This window comes from Sander lucioperca, chromosome 22, assembly GCF_008315115.2.
Source record: "Sander lucioperca isolate FBNREF2018 chromosome 22, SLUC_FBN_1.2, whole genome shotgun sequence".
Lineage (NCBI taxonomy): Eukaryota > Metazoa > Chordata > Actinopteri > Perciformes > Percidae > Sander > Sander lucioperca.
This window is the reverse complement of record NC_050194.1, coordinates 28,628,468-28,652,118: the sequence shown is the minus strand read 5'-3', so window position 1 is coordinate 28,652,118 and position 23,651 is coordinate 28,628,468. Positions and strand designations below refer to the sequence as shown.

The following is a 23,651-nucleotide window of genomic DNA, read 5'->3' as shown; positions in this document are numbered from 1 at the left end:
CATTTTGCCATGATGACACACACACACACACACACACACACACACACACACACACACACACACACACACACACACACACACACACACACACACACACACAAGGTAAAAACAACATCAGCGTTGCTGTTGCAGCTGGTAATTAAAGCCAGTGATAAACGTTAGAAGCATGTGGTGTTACTTGTTTGCTTTCTTTTATATGAGATGACACGTGTTGATGATACATGAATGAATTTATACATAGAACATTATAAGACACAGTTTTAGCTAAAATCCATAATTACGCTGTAAAAATCATTTCCCCCTCTTTTTGTCCACTCACAGCTGAATCCAGACGTAAACGTGTTCCAGCGCAAGTTTGTGAATGAAGTGAGGAGATGTGAGGAGATGGACAGGAAACTGAGTAAGTAATGAGACAAATGACTGTAACATTCAGGCCCAGCCAAACTCACAGTGTAGTTCCTACCAACTGAATGATTCAGTCCAGCTTCAGTTTACTTCTCCTGTCAGATTAAGACCACATACAGTAAATGTGATTTGGATATACTTGTTTTTACGTATGTATTGAGTGAGCTTTACCACTCCCAGGCCTAAGAAACCTGTAGTAAACCTGTAACACTTTTCAAAATGACAGCGGTGTCAATGAGAAAATTATGAAGTTTTTCTTCATCTCATCTGGAAAAATATAAAGAACTTGGTTTTACACTGGTAAGGTATTGAATCATTGATTCTCTTTGCTGAACAGGGTTTGTGGAGAAGGAGATCAAGAAAGCTAATATCCCAACTGTTGACACCGGAGAAAATCCAGAGGTCCCTTTTCCCAGGGACATGATCGATCTAGAGGTAATCAGTCATCAGTCATTATCACTCATCAAATCATAAATCATTATTATACTGATAGATGAATTGATACATGCATTTTTATCAAAGGTCAGAAGAGGGGATCCCTGATGATAAATACACATTGATTAAATGTATTATATGACTTTGAGTTTACCCATGTATACTGATGACTTGGTAGAAAGGTAAAACAACAATTGCATGGTCGATATTCCACAAACACCCACTCAGAATAACCCACAACATGACAAGACAGGCCAAATTCTCCTCCTGTGGCTCTGTGTTGTAAAGTGTGAACTTCCTCTTCTGAGGTACTGCTTATATGGCCCTTGTCAGGGCTTCAAAAGAGAATAGCCAAAGAAACTGAGCTTGGAGGTGTTACGTATACTGTCCAGAGTAGGGTTTCATTTTTGAAATAACTTATGGTTTTGATTTAAGAGGATCAAAATCCAAATCCAAATGTATTTATAAAGGACATTTAAAAACAACAACCAAAGTGCTGTACAATCAAAAGATGGGCGCCTTGGTAGCTCACCTGGTAGAGCGTGCGCCCATATATAGAGGCTCAGTCCTTGCCGCAGCGGCCGCGGGTTCGCTTCCGACCTGCGAGCCTTTGCTGCATGTCATTCCCCCTCTCTCACTCCCTTCAAGTTTAAGCTATCCTGTCAGTAATAAAGGCCTAAAAATGCCACAAAAAACAAAACAAACATAAAAACAACACATTAAAAACACAAAGATCAGTTTAAAAGACAATCATAGTGTGTTAAAAGCCTGAGAATAAAGATGTTTTTAAGATGGAATTTAAAAACAGGCAGTGTAGGGGCCAGCCTAACATGTAGGGATAATTCAAGAATGACAGCTGACAAATGGGATAGCAATTCAAAGCTTGAACTGTATGGATTGTCATGTACTCCACCTCATCAGAATTATCTGTATTGGCCAAGTATGTGTACACATACTGTGCACATAGTGTACACACACTTCCACCCACTTGAAATACAAGTCAAGTGCTTATGTAAACTGTAAACAAATATGTAGTAGTCCAAATAAATACATATTGAATGGATATACATGAAGTGGTGATTATGTACAGCATATACTGATTATGTACAGTATATGCATATATATATATATATATATATATATATATATATATATATGCAGTATATACAATGTGCAGGATTTATATTTGACAGTGGTGATGCGTACATGTTACAGCACAATGTGTATTTGGGATTCATACTGTTGATTGGGACTGGCAGGCCACCTTTGAGAAGCTGGAGAACGAACTGAAGGAAATCAACACCAACCAGGAAGCCCTGAAGAAGAACTTCCTGGAGCTGACGGAGCTCAAACACATCCTCCATCGAACACAGCAGTTCTTTGATGAGGTTGGCTTATTTCACCCTCTGAGACACACAATTGATGTGCTTCTGTAAACAAAGTAACCGAGGTCTTCCTAATGTCTTTGATAGATGGAGGATCCCAACCTGCTGGAGGAGTCATCAGCTCTGATGGAGGGCAGTGAGGGGGGCCGCGGGGCCCCGCTCAGACTGGGGTAAAGCATATTCTCTAATACACATTCTCAAGCTGTCTTGGCAAATATTGAAATAGTCATATGAATTTCAAATGACACATTACATCACATAAAATCATATTTTGGTGGTCAGTAGGATGTCCTCAACTAATTTGTAGTCAAAAGATTTTTTTTACTAAATACTTTTTAGAACTTTTTATTTAGAACAGCTGTCATATTTTGTCCTGATGTATTGTCCCTCAGCAGATGAAGCAGCCATATATTCAGATAACAGTGATTTAAACTTAAAATAATTTGAAAATGTGCGACTATCATTTACCAGCAATGAAAAATGACTATAGTGCATTAGTGCATTTCTTGGTGCATTATCACATTAGATAGATAGATTAGTGAAATAAGGGGAAACCATTGGCAGGAATGTATATTGTGTCACCATCAGTGTTGGGCAGGTTACTCAGGAAGTGTTAAATCTTAACTTGTTACTCCTTAAAAAAGTACTAATGTTACTTGTTACTTAGTATTAAAAGTAATTAGTTACGTTACTCGTTATATTACTATATTACTTGCGTGCCCCCCCACCCCAAAAAAAACAAACAGACACACAAAACAAATGCACAGCCTGCCAGCGCCTTAAGAATTCATTCTACTTCATTGGAACAATAATTACCCATACAGGAGGAGTCAAAAATCAGCCACACTGCACACATTCTGCATTCAGGCTGTTACTGTATGTTATAAGGCTATCGCACATTTACATAGGTCTATTAAGTTTTTTGTCGAGTTTCACATATGCTTACATCATGAAAGGGACCTGGTGACGCAGATTCCCATAACCATAGTAACTCGCTGTGCCTGTGTGCACAAGGTGAGAGAGGAGAGGGACGCTGCTCTGCTCACAGTGACATGCTGGATGTCAGCGAGGTAACCAACACGGCTCAAAGCCTTTATATGATGACAATACTTTCAGCTCTTGAAAGTATTCCTCTCTCTGTCATCCTGCGTATAGCTTTTTGGCTAGTAGCCGACGTGACGTGACGTGACGTGCCCTGGCCCTGACCTGTCGCGCTAAATTACAACAAGCATCACATCACGTCATCATATAAGAAAGCCGACCTGGGACAATAATCAAATCACATTAGGGTAACGCAGTAATGCAGTGTTACTTGGATTTGTAACTGTAATATAATTACGGTTTTGGAAACTGTAATCCCTTACACTACTTGTTACTGTGGAAAGTATTAATATTACAGTAATATATTGCTAAGTAATTCGATACTGACCAACACTGGTCACCATTGTGCATTTTTAGCCTTGTGCATGATAAAAACAAAACTTAGGTAGAATTGTGCTCTATGATGTGTCATCATTATTTGGAACATTGTCATTTTTATATATGTCACCACTGTGTTGGGTTTCCATAATAGCTGGTAGATATCCAAGTAAGTTAGTTAGCTAGCCTGCTGACCAAGTATGATTAATGTCAGGTAATGAACATTAAAAATTGTCACTGCCATTTATATCTTTTTAACAACAATCTGTTTTTCTTGCCACTCAAAAGCCTGACTGTGTAGCTACAGTTGTCCGTTTGTTTTGGGTTATCAACTCAGAGAACTTGTATGTTTTGTCTGTGCAGGTTTGTGGCTGGAGTTATCAGCAGAGAGAGGATTCCAACCTTTGAGAGGATGCTGTGGAGAGTGTGTCGCGGTAACGTCTTCTTAAGGAAGGCAGAGATTGAGGACCCTCTGGAGGACCCCGCCACGGTCAGCACACATGACATACAATCATAGAGACTAGTAAAGTAACATATTAAGAAGAAAAAGTAAAAAGAAGCAAGCACAAATCAGTCCTACCTATTCATAACATGATAATTGACATTTTGACATATTAGAAACAGATACACTACTCATCTGTGAGTTGTGTGAGTGTAGGTTTCTAAAAACTTCTTCTCTTCCCAACAGGGAGACCAAGTCCACAAATCAGTGTTCATTATCTTCTTCCAAGGTGACCAGCTGAAGAACAGGGTGAAGAAGATCTGTGAGGGGTGGGTGTTACAGAGGAAGATGCCTAAAATACTTTCAAGCAGAATAGGCAGGACTATATTGGTCCACAACTACAGTGGGATCCATAAGAATGCTGTTTATCCAGACTAGCATGGTGCCATAATAGACCATAGAAAGTAAGGGACAAGAATGGTCATACATTTTGACCAATGGTAAATGATCAATATTTTCTTGGAGCTAACATCAAGTGGCCATTTAAGGAATTGAGGTTCCCAGTACTGCTTTGGTGGTTTTCGCTTGATGTCACAACACCATCTGGGATTTCAGGCCATTTACGGGGCACTCCATTGATTTTACACATGGTTATCTTGGCTTGGGCATAGAGACTACATATTTATAATATCAGTGTTACAAACTAAGTGTTTACCAGGCAGAAAAGCTCTATAGCTATTGGTTGCGTTGCACGGTGAGGTATCGCCTTTTCTTTTTTTTTATCTGTCACTTGCAAGTCCCCAACTTTGTTGAAGTGCTCAACTAAATCACTGGAGTACCTTTTTCAACTCCACCATGCAATAATTGCACCCTTTCATGTGTGCATCATAAATAAACAGAGTAAGAAAAAAGGAGTACGAAAGAAGGAAACATGATGGAAACATGGACAAAGTACAGTACAGTATGTGTTAGATGCTGTGAGCTGACTCTGTTGGTTTTTCCAGGTTCCGTGCCTCACTCTACCCGTGTCCAGAGACCCCACAGGAGAGGAAGGAAATGCTGGCTGGAGTCAACAGCCGCATCGACGACCTCCAGATGGTACGTTCATCACTATAATGGATCTTCGCCTCCCATCACACATTACATTTACATTTACAAAGGCAGCATGGTGACTCAGTGGTTAGCACTTCTTCCTCACAGCAAGGAGGTTCTGGGTTCAAATCCAGGTGGTTCCGGGCCTTTTCTGTGTTTGCGCGGGTTTCCTCCCACGCAAACACATGGTTTCTTCCCACCATAAAGACATGCATGCTAGGTAATTAGGACTACAGTTGAAAATTAGCCGACTGGCTAACACTGGCGCATTTACAGAAATGTTGATTAATGTGCATTGTCCTAATCAAATAAACTTACAAACTCAAACTCAAACATAAACCAAAATAGGTTCTCAAAAATGTAAATTGAGTAAAGTAAGAGTCAGTTTTCATAGAGGTGGTTGACCTTGGAGTAAAGTGCTTATTGTTTAAGCCAAATTACCATTAGCAGTGCTGTTCTTTTTTTAATTCATTCATTCTTTCAAAGGGTCTTTGTACTCTTTGTTAAACTACTGCTCACTAAACAACAAGAAATTAATCAGAAACTTTGCGTAACAGGATGCCTGTGTTCAGGCTGTTGCTCAGCTTTCCTTTAGAAAATGGATTTCCAATCAAATTACAAAAGCTCTCATAGTGTAGACGGGTGTTTTCTTGTGCATTAGTCCTTATCTGTGAAAGACCTTTGTCCTGTCTCATAGTGTTGTGGTTTCCTAAAGTTTGCCCTTATTAAGCCTGGAAAAAAAGCCTGGTTCTGCTTGAAAGGTCTGCTGTAGGCTCAGCCTGCCAACCAAATGCAATGTATTACACTCTAATACAATATAGAGCATTCTACTCAGGTTTACATAGAAAATCTAAGTATGTGCATAAACAGTACCTGGCACTTCAAGCCAGAACAGTAAAATCAGTCAATTTCTACCATTTGTCAACACGTTTACATCACAAATACTACACATTCCAGATGTTTAGCTCACATTATGTTCATATCACAAAGCCATGAAAATAAGCAACAAATGTAGTCTTAAATGCCATTGGATACAACACACATAGGTGGAACACAAAAAAAAAACGGCAAGTGAAAAATGAACTTTTACTAAGCAGCAGGCTTTGTGCTGTGGTTACCATAGATGAGCCTATAACACTGTCAAGGCTTACACCATCCATATATCCAGTGCTGACTGGACCAGGATCTACAATCTAAAACAAATCGCCCCACACTTCTACTGTAGGTGCTGAACCAAACAGAGGACCACCGTCAGCGAGTGCTGCAGGCCGCCTCTAAGACCATGCGGGTGTGGTTCATCAAGGTGCGGAAGATGAAGGCTATCTACCATACACTCAACCTGTGCAACATCGACGTGACCCAGAAGTGTCTGATTGCTGAGGTGTGGTGTCCTGTCTCAGACCTGGACTCCATCCAGTTTGCTCTGCGAAGAGGGACGGTAAGTTGTTTTTTGTTTTTTTTTGGTTTGGTTGTGTATTTCATATTCTTGTTTTTGTTGTGTAGTGTAAGTATCATATATTATTCTCTTCTTGTCCTTCACACATTGCAACTGTAAAGTCATGGGCAACAATTAAAAATGGTTTAAGATATTACTGACCTATCGTATGCTTTTATTTTGGCTGGCTTTTACCAGCAATTTTACTTCTACCAGAGTAAAATGCCGACTCTATTGAATCTCTGTGGCTCTGCTTCCTGTTGTTGTGAACTGTCACTCCACACTCATAAGTTATGACACATTTTATATTGTACCAAGTGCTGCTAAATAGAGCAATATTATGATACACTTACACTTGTATGTTTTGGCTTTTCATATTCTGTGATGAAACTAAGAAAAAACATGTATTAGTTATATGGACAGTAGCAACTTTGTAAAATAACATGAATATGGCTGCCGCTGGAGAAATATTGGTATACAGCCACAACATCTCTGCTGGTGTTTAGCTGTGTTAAAGATAAACTGAAATGTGAATTCTCCTCACTTTTTTTTGAAAGAAAATATAAATTATGATGATCTTACAGCTGCATATTTTCACATTTCAGAAGAGGATAAACTACATTTGCACATAATTGTGGAAATAGCTTTTAAGCCTCAATCCTCTGTGTGGCGGTTTTTGGCTACAAACTGGAGAGCGTCATAGTGTTGCACTTATGAATGATGATAATTAGTGATTTAAGCTGACTGTCCTTTTTACATCATTCAGCATTTGTGAGGACCCATTGTGCTGTTAAGTTTGTATTCCACTTAGAAAGTGGAAGCTAGGAAGGCTAGCTTGCAAATAATAGCACACAAAATTGCTTTTCTTTTAATATTATTTCAACACTTGCTGAGTCATTGGCAGCTCTCACACACCCAGTGCTGTGTTCATCCCACAGTATAGAGGGTGAGAGGTCTAGCTAGGATGTTGGAATTGATAGCACACAAATTGTAGTTCCTGCCACTAAACTGTAAAATGACTACACCAATCAAATTACAGTACTACAATCATCAGTCGTACAAATGCATGTCCATTGGAGAACAATATTGGGCGCTATCGGTGCAAAAAAATGGGTAAAATTGAATTGAAAAGTGCCAAAGTCAAAACAAACACCAAACATATATATCTATACAGCATTAATTGCAGTCCTACTTTAAAATTGACATGAATGTTCTAAGGTCATGAGCATAGACTGTGAAATTAGGGGACGTAGTATACGTGATGCCATCCAGTGGTTTGTGGACTGCCATTTTGAAGCCTCAAGTTTGGCGCTACGGTCGTCGCCATCTTGGTTTTTTGCAACCGGATATAGCGGCCCCTCGGATTTATGATGAACATGATAAATAACTAATGTGTTTACATGTTTTACCGTTCCTCCGACGATGCGTGAGCACCACATTGTGAAGACAGAGTAGCAGGAAGTTTAGCATCACAAAAACATCAGAAGAAGAAAACGGCGCTTTTCAAAATAAAAGCAGAACAGACCACAAGGTGGCACTGTAGAACTACAATGTCTTGTTAACACATAAATATAATACTGTGTAGGAGAATATTAATGCAATTTATCAGACATTTACACTGGATGTGACAATTTGTGATTAGAGGGTGGAGCTGGGGCGGATTATGCAGTCAAGCCAGTGTTGTTAATGGTTGCAATGGCGCTGCGCTAAGCTAAACGCTAAAGTGGGAAAATATATTCTATTGTCTATTGCCATGAGGTTGTGTGGCGGCCTCTTTAATTCATCTGATCTTCCCCTTTCTACGTGGGCAGTAGTTGACTGATAAGTGAGGGCTTTATTTGACAGGAGAGGAGTGGCTCCACAGTGCCGTCCATTCTCAACAGGATGCAGACCAAGCAAACTCCACCTACCTTCAATAAGACCAACAAGTTCACATCAGGCTTCCAGAACATTGTGGATGCCTACGGCATCGGGAACTACCGGGAAATCAATCCAGGTTATACAGGAATTTGTTTATCTATATTTTAATTCATTACTCATCTTATTAGTTAACATATGAATTAATGATCACAGACACTTGTAATAGTGCAGCAGCAAAAATATCTTATTTTATGGAAAAAGTGTCAACTGACTGAGTGGATTCAATTCTGTGGTCATTTTTGTGGCTGTTGTATTTGAATACTGTAACTTCTCAAAAAAAAGCCGTTATTTGAAACAGACCTTTCTTTCTAATTTCAACCTGTTCCCCTTCTGTTCTCAGTCTCTCTTTTTGAACAGTAATACTGTTTTTATTCGCTAATTATTTTTGAGTGGCTTCCATTTTGTTGTTCTTTGAAATGCTGTTAAGCTACCATCAATAATTCAACTTCTTAAAAGCCTTTCAGCTGCTTTTAAGTGCATACTCCCTCCATTTCCTGGTGAGCTTTTACTGTGAAATGTCTGCTGGAAGTATCAATTCAATTCATTGGCAGTAGCTTAACTGCTATTTCAAAAATGAACCAGACATTCAGCTCATGAGAGGAGGTGTCCTTGATATTACAAAACATTTGCAGCTTTTTGCAGTTTAGACATTTCAACAGTCAATACTGATTGATATTCGACTGACTGAATATTTGAGTGGTTTTGATTGTTGTAGCCGCGTTGTGTGATGGTCCCTTACTGTGTCACCTGTTTCAGCTCCGTACACTATCATTACTTTCCCCTTCCTGTTTGCGGTGATGTTTGGAGACATGGGTCACGGTTTGCTGATGACCTGTATTGCCCTCTACCTGGTCATCCGAGAGAGTCGCCTCGTCGCCCAGAAGAGTGACAACGAGGTACAGTAAGACATAAAGAAGAAATACATTGATTAAAACTTTTAAACCTCACAGTACACATGTTACAAACACACGCAAATGATATTTCCAAGTTGTTGTGTGTCTCTGTAGATGTTCAACATGGTGTTTGCTGGTCGCTACATCATCCTGCTGATGGGCATGTTCTCCGTCTACACCGGAATCATTTACAACGACTGCTTCTCCAAGTCACTCAACATGTTCGGCTCTGGATGGAGCGTTAGGCCCATGTTTGGCCCCAAAGGAGCCAACTGGACGTAAGTCAGCCACCAGCTCTGCTTGCAGTGATACTGTTTGAGATGACCCCCATCCCTGCTTTTTACTAATGTTTTCTTGAAGTTAGTCTACTTTATCTACCACAAATCAATAGATGAAGTTCAGCACCATGCCTAACTTTAGTATTTTTGTAAATTTGCCATGAAAATTGTCAAAAAATATCAAAGGAATAGTTCAACATTTTGGGAAATATTATTATTTATCATATATATTATCATATATCCCATATCTGTCTCATATGTACAGGGCTGGAGTCAGGGCGTGTTTAGTCTAGCTTAGCATAAAGACTGAAGGCAAGGGGAAACAGCTAGCCTGGTTCTGTCCAAAGCTCACTAATGAACATGTTACATGTTTGTTTAATCTGAACACAAACAGAAATGTAAAATCAACATTTACCTGAAGTCTTGTTGTCACAGTGAGGTTGGCCTGGTTTGGCACCATTGTGCCTTTACAGAAACACAAAGACACTGTAGAAAAGAACTGTGTGGTTGGATTAAAGGAGAACTACTGTTTTTTTCAATCTGGCCTATGTTCCTATGTTTTTGTGTCTAAGTGACTGATGGGAACAGCAATCTTTGACATTGGTCCAGTATTGAGCGAGATCACTGCAGTCAGCAGTGGAGAAACAAGCTACAATGTAAGTTAATAGGACAATAGTCCAGCTTGTATTTACCTTCACAAAAGTGCTCGTTTTGCCGCTCAGATTAATATTTTATGTGTCTGAATTATAAAAAAAATATAAAATATGTTGGCTCTATACACGCTAAAAGTATTGCTTTTTTAAATGGAGTCTGGTGGGGTTTTTTTTTATATCTGAACGGATCCTTTCCATAATGTTGTCAGACACTTAGAATATTAATCTGAGCCTGTCAGCGGCAAAACGAGCACTTTTGTGAAAGTAAATACAAGCTGGACAATTGTCCTATTAACTTACATTGTAGCTTGTTTCGCTGACTGCTGACCTCAGTGATCTAGCTTAATACTGGACCAATGTCAAAGATTGTTGTTACTATCAGTCACTTAGACACAAAAACATAGGAAAATAGGCCAGGTTGAAAAAAATGGTAGTTACCCTTTAACTGTTGATCGTCAAGAAACAATGCAAAGTTTTGCATAGTCAGTCTTCCTGCTGTGCTCTGTCTAAAGGTCTTTAGGCTACGCTAGAAACTAAATTGAACATTGACTTAATTTTCCAGGAAACTTCCTTTGGAAATTATTAGGAAATTATACACCTGTAAAATAAGCTGTCAAAGATTGAGCATATAGAGAACTGACCAAAGTATTCAGATAGTGTCAGGAATTTAAATTGTACATGATAATGTAGGATCCTTTTACACCACTCAGATCCATTCAGGTGTTATCCACCCATTCTCTGTTCTTTCATCATATAACATACTATTGACATGCATGTGCTTTTATAAATCTTAATACTCTATGTGGTATCATCTTCTAAAATGCATTGCTGTTCCTCTAAAACCTGCAGCATGTAAATAATCTGCTTTATTAAAATACATTCTTTCATTTCCTGCTGATCTGTTCTAGGTATGAGACACTTGATGAAAATGCAGTTCTACAGTTAGATCCAGCAGTTCCTGGTGTCTTCAACGGGCCTTATCCTCTTGGAATTGACCCGGTAAAACACTCACTAAAATAACAAAAATAAGTAGTTGGCAGTTGTTTCTCTGGTAAGAATCACAGTGCAAACAAGAATTGTTGTGTATCCAAAGGCTGATAGATCATATTTCTCTGCACCCTACCGTAGAGCTCCATTGTTGTCCAAAAGCTATTAAAAACACATCAATGATCCACACTGTTGCACTGGGGGGCAGGTGAGTGTACAAACCCCAATTCCAAGGAAGTTGGGACATTGTGTAAAACAAAAATAAAAACAGAATACAATGATTTCAATTGAATACACTACACAGACAAGATATTTAATGATACAACTGATAAACTTTATTGTTTTTTTGCAAATATTCACTCATTTTGAATTTGATGCCTGCAACAAGTTCCATAAAAGCTGGGACAGGGGCAACAAAAGCCTGGGAAAGTTGAGGAATGCTAAAAAAACAGCTGTTTGGAACATTCCACAGGTGAGCAGGTTAATTGGTCATGATTGGGTATAAAAGGAGCATCCCCAAAAAAGTTCAGTCATTCACAAGCAAGGATGGGGTGAGGTTCACCACTTTGTGAACAACTGCGTGAGGTTTTTAAATATCTTGTCTTTGTAGTGTATTCATTTGCATATAGGTTGAAAAGGATTTGCAAATCATTGTATTCTGTTTATTTACGTTTCACACAACGTCCCAACTTCATTGGAATTGGGTTTGTAGTTTATTTTGAATTAATCCCAAATCCACCGCCCTGCTGCCCAAAATACTCACTAGAGCACCAAATGTGGATTAATCCACGCTGAAAATAGTACCCAACAAATGCACTATTTCCTCCTGTTTGAGTAATGTATGCTAAAAAGCTACAGTACCCGGCTGTTATAGGACATTATTGAGCCTTTAAAAAAAAGTAGCATCTCATATGTTTTATGTAAAGCACTGTTATTTTTATCTGTGAAAAGCGCTCTATAAATACATTTTACTTACTTACTTATTTGTGAGCTGTTTTTAAAGATTGGCATCTGCAGTAGACTGAATGACTAAAATAATTAACACAAAGGAGAAAATAATATATTTGGCTAATGTTAGCACACACTAATGCAAAAAGAAAGAAAGATAAGGAACAGTCACACCTTGGTTGGTCGCAAACATTTGAGCTTGTTGTGTAATCTCTGCAGATCTGGAATCTTGCCACAAACAAGCTGACCTTCCTCAACTCATTCAAGATGAAGATGTCTGTGATCCTGGGTGTCATCCACATGCTGTTTGGAGTGTCTCTCAGTCTCTTCAACCACCTGTAAGTACTACACTCAACAGCAATGCTGAAAATGAACACCTAAACCATTGGGTCTTTCTCAGTTTTCACTTAGTCACTACATGCAAAAGGGTTTGCACCTGATTTGAATGGCCACACTCAAAGACATAAAATAAAGAAACTGGCGAGATGTAAAGAATCATACAAATGGGGATAATGGTGCACACTTCAGTGTTCTGCTCAGTTGTTTGCACAGAAAGTGATGAAAATAGTTCTGTGAAGAATGAGCAAAGAAAGCTTGAGAGAGAAGTTCAAACCTACAAAGAATTGGCAGATGCTATTGGAAGACGATCTGAAACAAACTTCATTTGAAGCCCACTGAGGCCCTAAAACTACTCAGACTTGCCATCACTTGGCATGCAAATTGCACTATACATGTTATATGCCAGGTTTTATGTAGTTTCAAATTGTTTGAGGTTTTCACCTATATGTCCACAAAAAAATGATGGTGTAAACACACATTTGGGATGAAAATGTTTTTCACCATGGCAAAATCTGTGCCGCCAAAAAAAACAAAAAAAAAAACATCCCAAAGGAAAACAATGTCCACAATACCCACAACAAACCTCTCATTCCACAGGAAACACTGTTATGATATCAGTACGAATGCATACAATAACACTGATGGAATGTGATGAAACGATCACCCTGGATGGAAACTGTTCTGGTTGACAATGCCAGTGCTACACTATCTAACAAAATTCACCTGCTGGTTGATTATATTTTCACTGCAGGCCAACATCAGTGAAACTGCTCGACAAATGCCACACTAGATTCTCCATCACCAACATAGCAGCGCTGTTCGTTTGTGTTGTTAACTGACTTCAGGTACTTCAAGAAACCACTGAACATCTTCCTGGGCTTCATCCCAGAGATTGTCTTTATGGCGAGCCTGTTTGGCTACCTCGCTCTGCTGGTCTTCTACAAGTGGACAGCCTATGACGCCTTCACTTCCAAGGATGCGCCCAGCCTGCTCATCCACTTCATCAACATGTGTCTCTTCAACTACAACGACCCCATCAACAAGCCCCTCTACAAGGGACAGGTGCTCCTTCCCTCATCCACCCCTCTGCCTCTATAATAGTAATTAAATATACTGTATATATTACTTTTTCTTCTGGTCAGAGGTCAGCTACAGAAAAGCAGCACTGGAGCTGGCAGGGATTTTGTGTCTTGCACTAGGATACTTCTGTAGGAGTTATTCTTGCAGACTTGAACTCAGATTGTCCAGTTAAAGGACAGTCTTTCAAACTACTGTGATATCATTTACTCTGCTAGCCAGACCTACAGTGCAGCCGCAAAGTATTAGGACAGTGAAATGTTTTCATTTTCTTTGGCTCTACTCCAGCAGGATTTTAGCTTTGAGTTTAAAACATTCTGGCTCTTGATACATATAAGAGAGTCAGAGGGAGATATTATTGGGGAACTCATTTGCCCAGCTAGTTACCTGCTAGTTATCAGTCTACCTAGTTTGGTCTAAGTTTTCCATCTTCATTTTCTAGGTCGAGAGTAGGGATGGGCCATATGGCATTTTCTTTTCTTTTTTTATCAAAATAATTTCCAAATTGGGCCTATACTGTAAGTAGCCCAGCCCCATTTCATCTATTGTGTGGTAGACTGTGTAGACAAATGCTTCACATTGATGCTTTACATTGTGCGCTACACTTTTTAAGAGGTGGGAAAGGTAACCATATGAAGCCTTTCTCTTGTAAAAAATGAAATATACAGCTTTGAAAACATTTCATCATTCTCACCTTTTTGATCACGGGAGTTTTGTGCGCATCGTTTGTGCCCCACTCTGTTTCTGTCTTACAGCCTCCTGTGGCCGATGGGGATAAAACACCCACTACATCTACAGTTGATGACAACTGCTGTAACTTTTTTACCAGCCGTACAAACCACTGAACTGCAGTTGTAGTGGGTTATTTTCTCCCATCAGCCACAAGGGTCGGCAATGACACCATTCAACTTCATTCTATAATGTAAATGGACAAGTTGCACAGAGGTCAGAATTACGCTTACTTGTCTTTTGCTTTTCCAAGAGAAAAGGCTTTGGGGATTTGGACTAAGTGCTTGATTTAGAAAATTCACAGATGTTTAACTTTCCCACCTCCAAACAGGACTTTAAGTCACCAAGCCCTGTTTTTGGATTGTTTCAACCACTGCATGGCCAAACAGGGAGCAAAATATTACCATACCACCAATTTCCTAAATAACGTTTTAGGTGTTTTTGTTCCGACACCTACAGTATTTCTATCTCTTCCATCTGTGTGGCTTTTTATACCAAAACAAAAACATGTGCTGTCTTCAGCTAACTCAACCAACCTTACTATGACTATTTTGGGATGAGTGGTGTCAGTTCCTGATATGATTGGTTAGAAATAGTTGTTTCTAAAATTTGATTGGCTGTTGGTAAAATACATCATCACGCAATCATCAGTATATCAAAGTTTCTCAATATCATCTAGGGTTACTTATAGTTATTAAGGTATCGCCCAGCCCTCATCAAGAGGTTTCTCACTCTCTCACACTCACCTGAAGCAATACAATACATTGGAAAGGAGAGGGGAACAAAGAAACATGACAACAAATAAAGTCAGCCAAAGGGAGGACCACATCCATTTAGGCAGACCAACAATTTACCAGCATAGTGTTTATGTCCTGCTCTTTGTTCGTGCAGATGAATCAGAATCAGCGTTATGCTGGAATAGATATTAAATGATTCATATAATAGGTTACTATATATACATGTGAATTACGTGGTTATGAACAGTATATGCACGTATACATGTGAAGATTAAATCCACAGAGAACAAGCTTGCAGAAAAGTCTGCTCTCCTTTTAACAGCTTGAATTTGTAAGCGTAGAGGTAATCAGTTGGCCTTTATTCTTATATATCTGTTATGTCTTCAGATCAGCACATTACTTTTTATATTTAAAACAACAAATAACTGTAACAAGTAGTACCTGTGTTGCAAGAAAGTAAAAGAAAGCTTGTAATTAGTCGAGAATGAGACAAACAAAAGAAAATGCTGAGTTTTTTCCGTACAAGCTGTGAGTTAGACCTCACCAGGATCTGTTCAGGAAATTAGCATCGTCTGATCACTGCTACACATCACCAACACCTTGTTAACCTCTTTCTGTTTGAATCTGTAGATGGGGATCCAGATTTTGTTGGTGCTGATTGCCCTTGCATGTGTACCCTGTATGCTGATTGTGAAAACTTTGGTGCTTCGGCGTCAGCACCTGTGGAAAAAGCACCTGGTATGTGGATCTGACCCCACCTATAACCTTACTGCCACCTTTGATGAGTAACATTTATAACCTTTGGTATAACCTTTTTTTTCTACTCCTATTCTGCCATTCATTTCAATGCATTGTACTGTGTAATGTGGTTGGTTGTGTTGCCATGAAAAATGGTTAAAGCCTGCCTTGGAAACGCTCATATTTCAGTGGAAAATTTGGTAGAAATACTACACAGACTGAGGGCACCCTAACAGCTAAAGATCTGCCACTTGTACTCTCTTATTCTACCTATATATTTGACGAGTTCTTATCCAAAATGCTATACAGCCAACAAATATGAATTACTCGAAATACCTGATGCATCAGCCTCATGCTCTCATTGCTCTCACTGGTTATCTTAAACCTCAAAAAACTGCAGTCCTATCAGGCTAAACATCAGAACCAATTATAATCTATGGTTGTGTTTACCATGTTCATGAGAAGAGTCCTACATATTAACTTTGTAAGTAGAGTGCCAGTCACTAGTCATGTTTCCATCAATTTATTTTTATGTGCATTTTGAAGTATCACATTAGAAAATGTTGATGGAAATGGCAAAATTTGAGAAAAAAAACTTTCAAAAAAGTTTTGATGCTTGCTTAAGGTGGTTTTTGCCTTTTTTCGAAAAAACAGTTAATGCGCAAAATGGGAGATGGAAACAGCTTTGCCGAATAAGTTGTAGTCACATGACGGGATACGGGTCCCATCCAGGGCACTGTATACTTGGGGCACAAGGTGCGTAGTGGAGTTGCGTTGCACTGTAGCCTGTGCCTCAGCCACGTCGGGTAAATTGACGAATTGGTTCAACAGCTTGAATGGTATGGCCCTACACACCTCGTATACACAGCGGTGAACGGTTGTCTCGCTGACACCAAATGTCTCTGCCACAACCCTGGATTCTGCCCAGGTGGCCAACTTGTCCAATGTTCCCTCTCTCCATTTAGCCAAAGAACTTAGCTTCTAAACTCTTTGATTTAGCAAGCTGGTTTGCAATCTACAACCATGCGTAACGTCAACTTGTGACGAAACTATGCTTTGCGTAGTCTAGTTTATTCACAACCAGTTGATGGAAACCCTTCTAATTCGCATTTTCTTTTTTTTCCTTTTTTTTTTGAAGTTCACTTAAAATTCGCTTGACAATTAGATGGAAACATGAGTACTGTAAATATTGGCACCTGGTCTTTCGACAAAAATATATTAGCTTTTGTTATATTTTAGTAAGTTGATTATAGCTTTAGTTAACCAAAACTAAAGACATTTTGTCAGTGAAATTTCGTTGTGCATTTTTAAATTTCAATTCAATTCAGTTTTATTTATAGTATCAAATCATAACAAGAGTTATCTCAAGACACTTTATAGATAGAGTAGGTCTAGACCACACTCTATAATTTACAAAGACCCAACAATTCTTGTAATTCCCCCAAGAGCAAGCATTTAGTGCGACAGTGGGGAGGAAAAACTAATTTTTAGGAAGAAACCTGGGACAGACCCAGGCTCTTGGTAGGTGGCCATCCACAGCCATTTGTATGTTATGTAACATTTAAAGTTACTACTACTATGCTTTTTATAATGCTTGTTTTCTGCGTGCATGCGTTTGTGGTTTGTCTCACATTAGCGGACATTACGTTACATTATGAGACATAATGTTACAGAAATTTAACATGCTGCCTAATAGTGCAGCAGGTCAAGCAAACCAACCTCTTAAGATTGTGGGTGGTGCAGTATGTTGCTCTACCAATCAGCAGCATACAATGATGCATGCAGATTAGGTCAGATTTTGTATTAAAAAAGTAATTGAGTCCATTATTTTGTCTTTAATATTATAGTTGTTGAAAATTGTAATACATTTTGTTATACTTTTTGATTTCAAAGGTACTTTTTATTTCATTTTTGTCTCATTTTCATTGTGTAAAAAAAAGGTTGTCAATTAATATTGTTGTGATGCCATTTTAAAAAAATAGGTGGCTTACCTTAGCTAGCCATTTTCTAGAATGGCATAGCCTGCATGGGATGTTGCTGGTAGCTCAGTGACCCAACATGAAATGTTGAATTCAGTCATATTCAGACCAGAATTTCTTCTTAGCCATTTAAAGTTGTACAGTTACAGTTACAAGCTATACTTTACAAATAGAGTCTTTAACTGTGTTTGTTGAGGTTCAACTCAACCAGTGAGCAGTGTCATGTTTCAAAAGGGGTGGATGTATTTCATTTTGCAATGAAAGCCTTCACTCACTGTACTGGGTGCCCTATTACTTAAAAAAAAGAAAAAGTAAATGAAGAAGAAAGCGTTCAACCCAAGGCTTGCTTTAAGCTAGACACAGCTCTTGTGGCTTTTGTATCTAGTCCCAGAAGAGGGAAGAAACCGCTGCAGAGAATCTAGAGCAGTCTTTAAAGCAAACAGGCGTGTCCTCATCATGCACCGGACTCACCCAACAGGGCACGCAGAAGTTCGGAGGGGTGCGGGTGGGCAACGGGCCCACGGAGGACGAGGCTGGCATCATGGACCATGACCAGCTCTCCCAGCACTCAGAGGAAGGAGATGAGGTGAGCTCATTCAATATCACCAAACATGACTGATTCTAATTCCATCCTCTTCCAGACCTGACCTTTTCTTTGATTTTAGTAGGATTATGATGCTTACTGCTTTCACCATAATACAGTATATGGACTATTTCTGTGTTCTCTCTATGTTATAGATGAAGAGGGTCACTGAGATAGTCCAAGATTTTTACTTTATGTTCTGAAACTGAACAGTTTTCCAGACCTATAGAAACAACAGACTTTTTTCAGGGAACTATATATTTCCCTTAGTATGCTTATAAAATAGCACAATAACTACAAAAAGTAAAAATAGGGAGTGATATGTGTAGAGCTGCAACTAAAGATCATTTTCATAAGTGATTAATCGTGTAATTGGTTATCGTTTTAAATGTCAGAACATTGTGAAGATTGTTAATTACAAATTCCTTGAGATTACTTCTTCTGTCTGACCAACAGTCCATAACCATGATATTTAAAAAAAAAAAAAAAAAAAAAAGCAGGAAGTCTGCTAAGTCTGGTAAGTTCAGCTCAGTGTAGTTCCAACAGTTTCAGCTTTAGACTGTCAAAGGCTTAACTAACTAACTAACTAAAACCATACTAAATCACAATCGTCATGCTTTTCTCCTGAGTAGTAAAAAGAGAGGAGGACGATGTGGGCACTACAGCATGTAGAGTGAAAGGCAAGGCAGGGAGGGGGAGCACATAAGAGATGGATTTTCCATTTCAGAAACATAAACAGCGAGGTGGTTTTCATGGGAACCAGCGAGTGGAATTTATGAAAATACCCCCCAGATTTTTTTCTATCTGTGACTCAGAGGTTTGGTGTCTCCCTGCATCATAAATCTCTGAGTGTTAGTGTTGCGATAACATCTTACATAACTGTAATGTAATAAGACTGCATTTTGTCATTATAATTCCAAGTGTATGATATTCCATGACTTATCAACAGGGTTATGCAACTTTGTATTGCATAATGTTTAGTTGTATATATATATATAGTAAGTTGTAAGAGTATCAGGTTGGATAATTTACTGAATACTAGGAATGTTAACATCCAGGTAAATTGATGCAGGTATATAACATCTGTCTTTTCTCCTTTTCTCTTGTGTTTTCTCTGTCTTTTTCAAATTGTGTAATTACATACGCTGACCTTTGAACTTATAATAAGTGGTTTCTGGCAGTGTGTGTTATTGGGAATTTTAACATACTAGTACAGTGCCCGTTCAAAACGTGCCTGTTTGGAACGGGCTGATTGCTTGGCCTCCTGTATTGCTGCTTGCAGCTTTCTCCAGAACCATTGTACCCCAAAATTACTTACAAAGGGACCTCAAAGCACTTAATATGCAACCACACTGTATACTACTGACTTACTGTTTACTTCTACTTCAGAGGAAAACATTGTACGACTGCATTTACCTCAGAGAGAACGTTGCAGACTAAGATTTTACTCACAAAATATCACAATTAAAATGTTAAGTAATCACAGACATTTGCGGTTGTTTAGTTTTATTCACAGTTTGTTAATATCCAATATCCAGTGCTGTCCAAACTGCTCCAAATTCCAAATGCCAAGTTAATTGGGTACCCAGGAAGCAAATAGTGAAGTAGATTGGATGAACGGTATCATTTGAAAGACAACAGACACACACATGCACATACATACAGAGATTCCTCGATTTATAGTTAGATTCAGCTGTTGTTGCACTGAATAAGATCAGCACCTTAGCTTTCCTCCTGTTCATACTTGCTGTGAAGTGGTACCTTTGTAACATGACTACACCTTAAGAGATGGGGGTCAAAATCCACAATCCTTGTTCTGTTGATGTGAACCTATTCTTTAAGATCCAACCAGCTGACACCAGGTGGTGCCATATTAGAGATATACTTTGCTTTATTTCATCCCTTATTGACTGTTAGCTTAGCTTACCAGGCTAATGTGCACGACGATTTGCACACACATGACACAAATGGATGCAGATGATTGTAACAGTCAGAGAGAGAAAGAGAGAAATGTCTTATCATATAATACATTTGAAAATACCCAAAAGGAAGCCCAACCTGAGCCCAAAGCTTTATCCAATAAAATGGCCAAATGAAATGAAACACAATACCTTTCTCAGGACCTGTTAGGCTTAAATGGGGTTCCGGAACTCGAGTCTAGTGAAATAAACTGTAAAACAATGATGGCAAAATTAGGATGGAACCTTGTGGGTCGATTCAGTTCCTGAATTCTGCTACTAACCATTGACCTTTGCTTACTTTTAAGCACGCGGAAGAAGAGCCGGTAAGAGCCTGAGTTTTGGTATCTTCTTAGCATGTCTGGATGCTGTCTTGCCTGATCTGTTTATGCCTTTAGTACCAAGTGGTGGTCTTTCTGTCTTTGGACTCTGGTTGGTCTGTCTAAACCCCCTGTACTCCTACACTGTCCACCTCCCGGCACCAGGCATGTTTATGTATGTGATTGTAAAGATGTAAAAAGCCCCACTACAGGTCATTTAGTCAGAGATTCATTCTTACGGTCTTGATTTTCAACATATTTTACAAGTGCAAAAAAACTGCTGAGATGCAACAGTTCCATTTGTTTCCAGTGCAGTTTTTCATTGGTAGCAAGATTTCTCTTGTGGCAAGTCTAATGTGTTGAAACAAGGCAGAATAAGTTAAATCACTCTTCTAGTATCAAGAAAAATGACAACAGTTTTGAAATTCTTGACATTTATTTATTAAAAAAGGTTAAGGTGCCTTTATTATAGATATTTTTGTAGTGTACCCTTGAATAGAGCTGATGCCAAGACCAGTAGAATCCGAGACAAATCCAAGTACGAGCAGTTTTGAGATCAAGTGATAACCAAGTCAAAATCAGGGTTGAGTGTGAGTCATAATGAGTCTAAAACAAAGTAGACAAAATAGTGTCCATTCAATATTCTTAATACTGTTGTCTTATGACCGAATCATACTACTATATTTTAGCCTTTTAAAATGGTCACTGTGTCCGATTAGGTGGTTATAAAGTGTGTTTCCATCCAAACAAGTACGAGTCAAAACACGAGTACAGACAAAGACAAATACCCACAAGACTGAGACAAGTCCAAGTTAAAACAACTAGGAGACAAGTCAAGACCAAGACCGATGAGACTGACACAAGTCTGGGTCATAACAATCTTGAGACTGACACAAGTCCAAGTACAACAGCTCTGCTCTTGAAATAGTCCATTTATATGCTCTAATTTGCCTTTGCACCTGAGTTTTCTCTTGTCCTGCAGCTGCTAATCAGTGTGAAAGAAATTTGTGGATGCTGAAAACGGTATTTTGGGTTAGTTGTTAATTTACCCATTTCATCACAAGTCTAAAGTCTTGTACATTGTAACTGTACATTTTGAAATCACATGACTCTGCTCAGCTGAAATGTTTGTTCACAACATTTCTGATCAGAGCCACTGGCCTCTGTGCATTTTGCCATTACAGCATGTTAGCCAGTGTTGTTTTCATTAGCCACTTTTGTCGGAGACCCTTTGAATGGAAACAATGAGCGCTGCTTCCATGAACTCTATTTTACAGCTCCAAGGACAAAAGAGAAGCATGGAAAGAGGAAACCAGACCAGCGCAAAGCCAAACCCAACAAGAGCAACTTAGAGCAATAGACTCCCATGTTTCCCCTCCCTGCCCATATTATACAGGAAAGGCTAGTCTTGCTCTAGGAAGGAGAGAACGGAGGAACTGTGTTGGCTTTACAACACACAAACAAGTCCCTGCGCTGTGATCTTGCTCGAGAAAAAAAACAAAACAAGCCAGACGTCTTTGCTCTTTGTTTTCTGCCTGATCAGAGCTAAAGGCGCCGGCAGGAGTCAAAGGTCAAAACAGCCGCTCATTAAGATGATAACGGAATTTCCATTCCAAGTCATTTCCATGGTTCATGCCGTGCTGACAGTACAGTTATTATTATTGGCCACAGTTTGAATAGCACAGCTGGGTGATGATCATCACTCAATATTAAGTAGACAATAATGTGTTTTGTTTCTTACGAACCTCACTTGATAAGCTATGATGGCGTATGTGTACTGTAAGTAATGACATCCTGGAAATTCTATTGTTTTAGTCTTTTTTTCCTGCAATGCTTACTATTGTAGTTAGTGTGTCGAAATCACAACTGTGTTAATTAATACTGATCTTTATATTTAAAGGGGTGATAGAATGCAAAACCGATTTTACCTTGTCATAGTCAAAAACGACAGTTTGGAGGGTAAATAGGACATACGTAGTACCTCAAAATCCCATTGACACCTCGTTCCTCTGCAAATCTCACAATTTGAAACTGCTGCTGAAAACGGGCGAATCTCAACAAAGCTAAAAGTTGACATCAACTCCTCAACTCCTAGTCTCCTAGTAGTCCGCCCCAATGTTTACATAGGCTACACCACTGACCTGAGGTCAGCTTAGTCTTCTGAATCTAGCTAGGTCACGCAGATCTCCAGAGGTACGCTATTTAATTACTAAATTCACTTCTGAGACTTTTTTATGCGAGAAATCAACTATTTGGAGGTCAAATATGGGCTGTTTTACGAAAAATTGATGGCTAATTGCAAATTTTATCCGACTGTGTGTCGCAGTTCAGCAGGAGCTCAGCAGGCTAACGTGATAGCGGCCGGTGCTGCCTCGCCGCCCGGCGTGTCCTCCTTCACAGACTCCAGCCCGCTGTGAGCTAGATGGATCTCCTTCACGACCGGAAGCCCGCGGCGCTCCATACCCACGTAAAGTCACAGTTTCTGAGTTACTGGACTACCAAATGCCGAGGCCCTGACGGAGCTCCAGGGCCTGCAGCTAGCCGCGATCTTTACCCATAGGATTGAAGAGACACCAGCAGCTAACCCCTCAACCCCCTCAAATTCACAAAAATGCATTAAATTGAAATCGGACACAAGCGTTAGCTTAGGTGTAGCTGTAATATAAGTGGCGTGACGAAATTCAAACTATAAATATACTATAGTTATGCCGGCAACCGGCCAGCTCCACGGAGCCCCGAGCCCCGGTTGTCCAGTAACCCAGAAACGGTGACTTTCTCCTGGGTATGGAGCGCAGCGGTGCTGCCGCTGTCTCATCAGACTGTGTGGACCTCCAGAAGTCCGACACATCATCCCAAATTTGCAATTCGCCATCAATTTTCATAAAACGGCCCATATTTG

At 39.3% G+C, this 23,651-nt stretch overlaps 1 protein-coding gene across 4 annotated transcripts in view; it reads left to right on the top strand.

Annotated features, from left to right (window-relative positions):
• Positions 1-23,651, top strand: part of LOC116067484 (V-type proton ATPase 116 kDa subunit a1-like) — a 44,560-nt gene that overhangs the window by 2,755 nt on the left and 18,154 nt on the right. Inside the window, exons 3-19 of one of the 4 annotated variants that reach the window (XM_031323933.2) lie at positions 322-400; positions 743-840; positions 2,100-2,228; positions 2,313-2,395; positions 4,008-4,134; positions 4,333-4,415; positions 5,091-5,184; positions 6,404-6,616; positions 8,459-8,609; positions 9,290-9,429; positions 9,541-9,704; positions 11,266-11,356; positions 12,512-12,630; positions 13,477-13,693; positions 15,805-15,912; positions 18,370-18,477; positions 20,741-20,758. In XM_031323933.2, coding sequence (XP_031179793.1) covers positions 322-400; positions 743-840; positions 2,100-2,228; positions 2,313-2,395; positions 4,008-4,134; positions 4,333-4,415; positions 5,091-5,184; positions 6,404-6,616; positions 8,459-8,609; positions 9,290-9,429; positions 9,541-9,704; positions 11,266-11,356; positions 12,512-12,630; positions 13,477-13,693; positions 15,805-15,912; positions 18,370-18,477; positions 20,741-20,758 — 2,022 coding nt within the window. Of the gene's footprint in view, positions 1-321; positions 401-742; positions 841-2,099; positions 2,229-2,312; positions 2,396-4,007; positions 4,135-4,332; positions 4,416-5,090; positions 5,185-6,403; positions 6,617-8,458; positions 8,610-9,289; positions 9,430-9,540; positions 9,705-11,265; positions 11,357-12,511; positions 12,631-13,476; positions 13,694-15,804; positions 15,913-18,276; positions 18,478-20,740; positions 20,759-23,651 lie in introns of all 4 variants that reach the window. The other 3 variants (XM_031323931.2, XM_031323934.2, XM_031323932.2) reach the window with 3 other exon arrangements.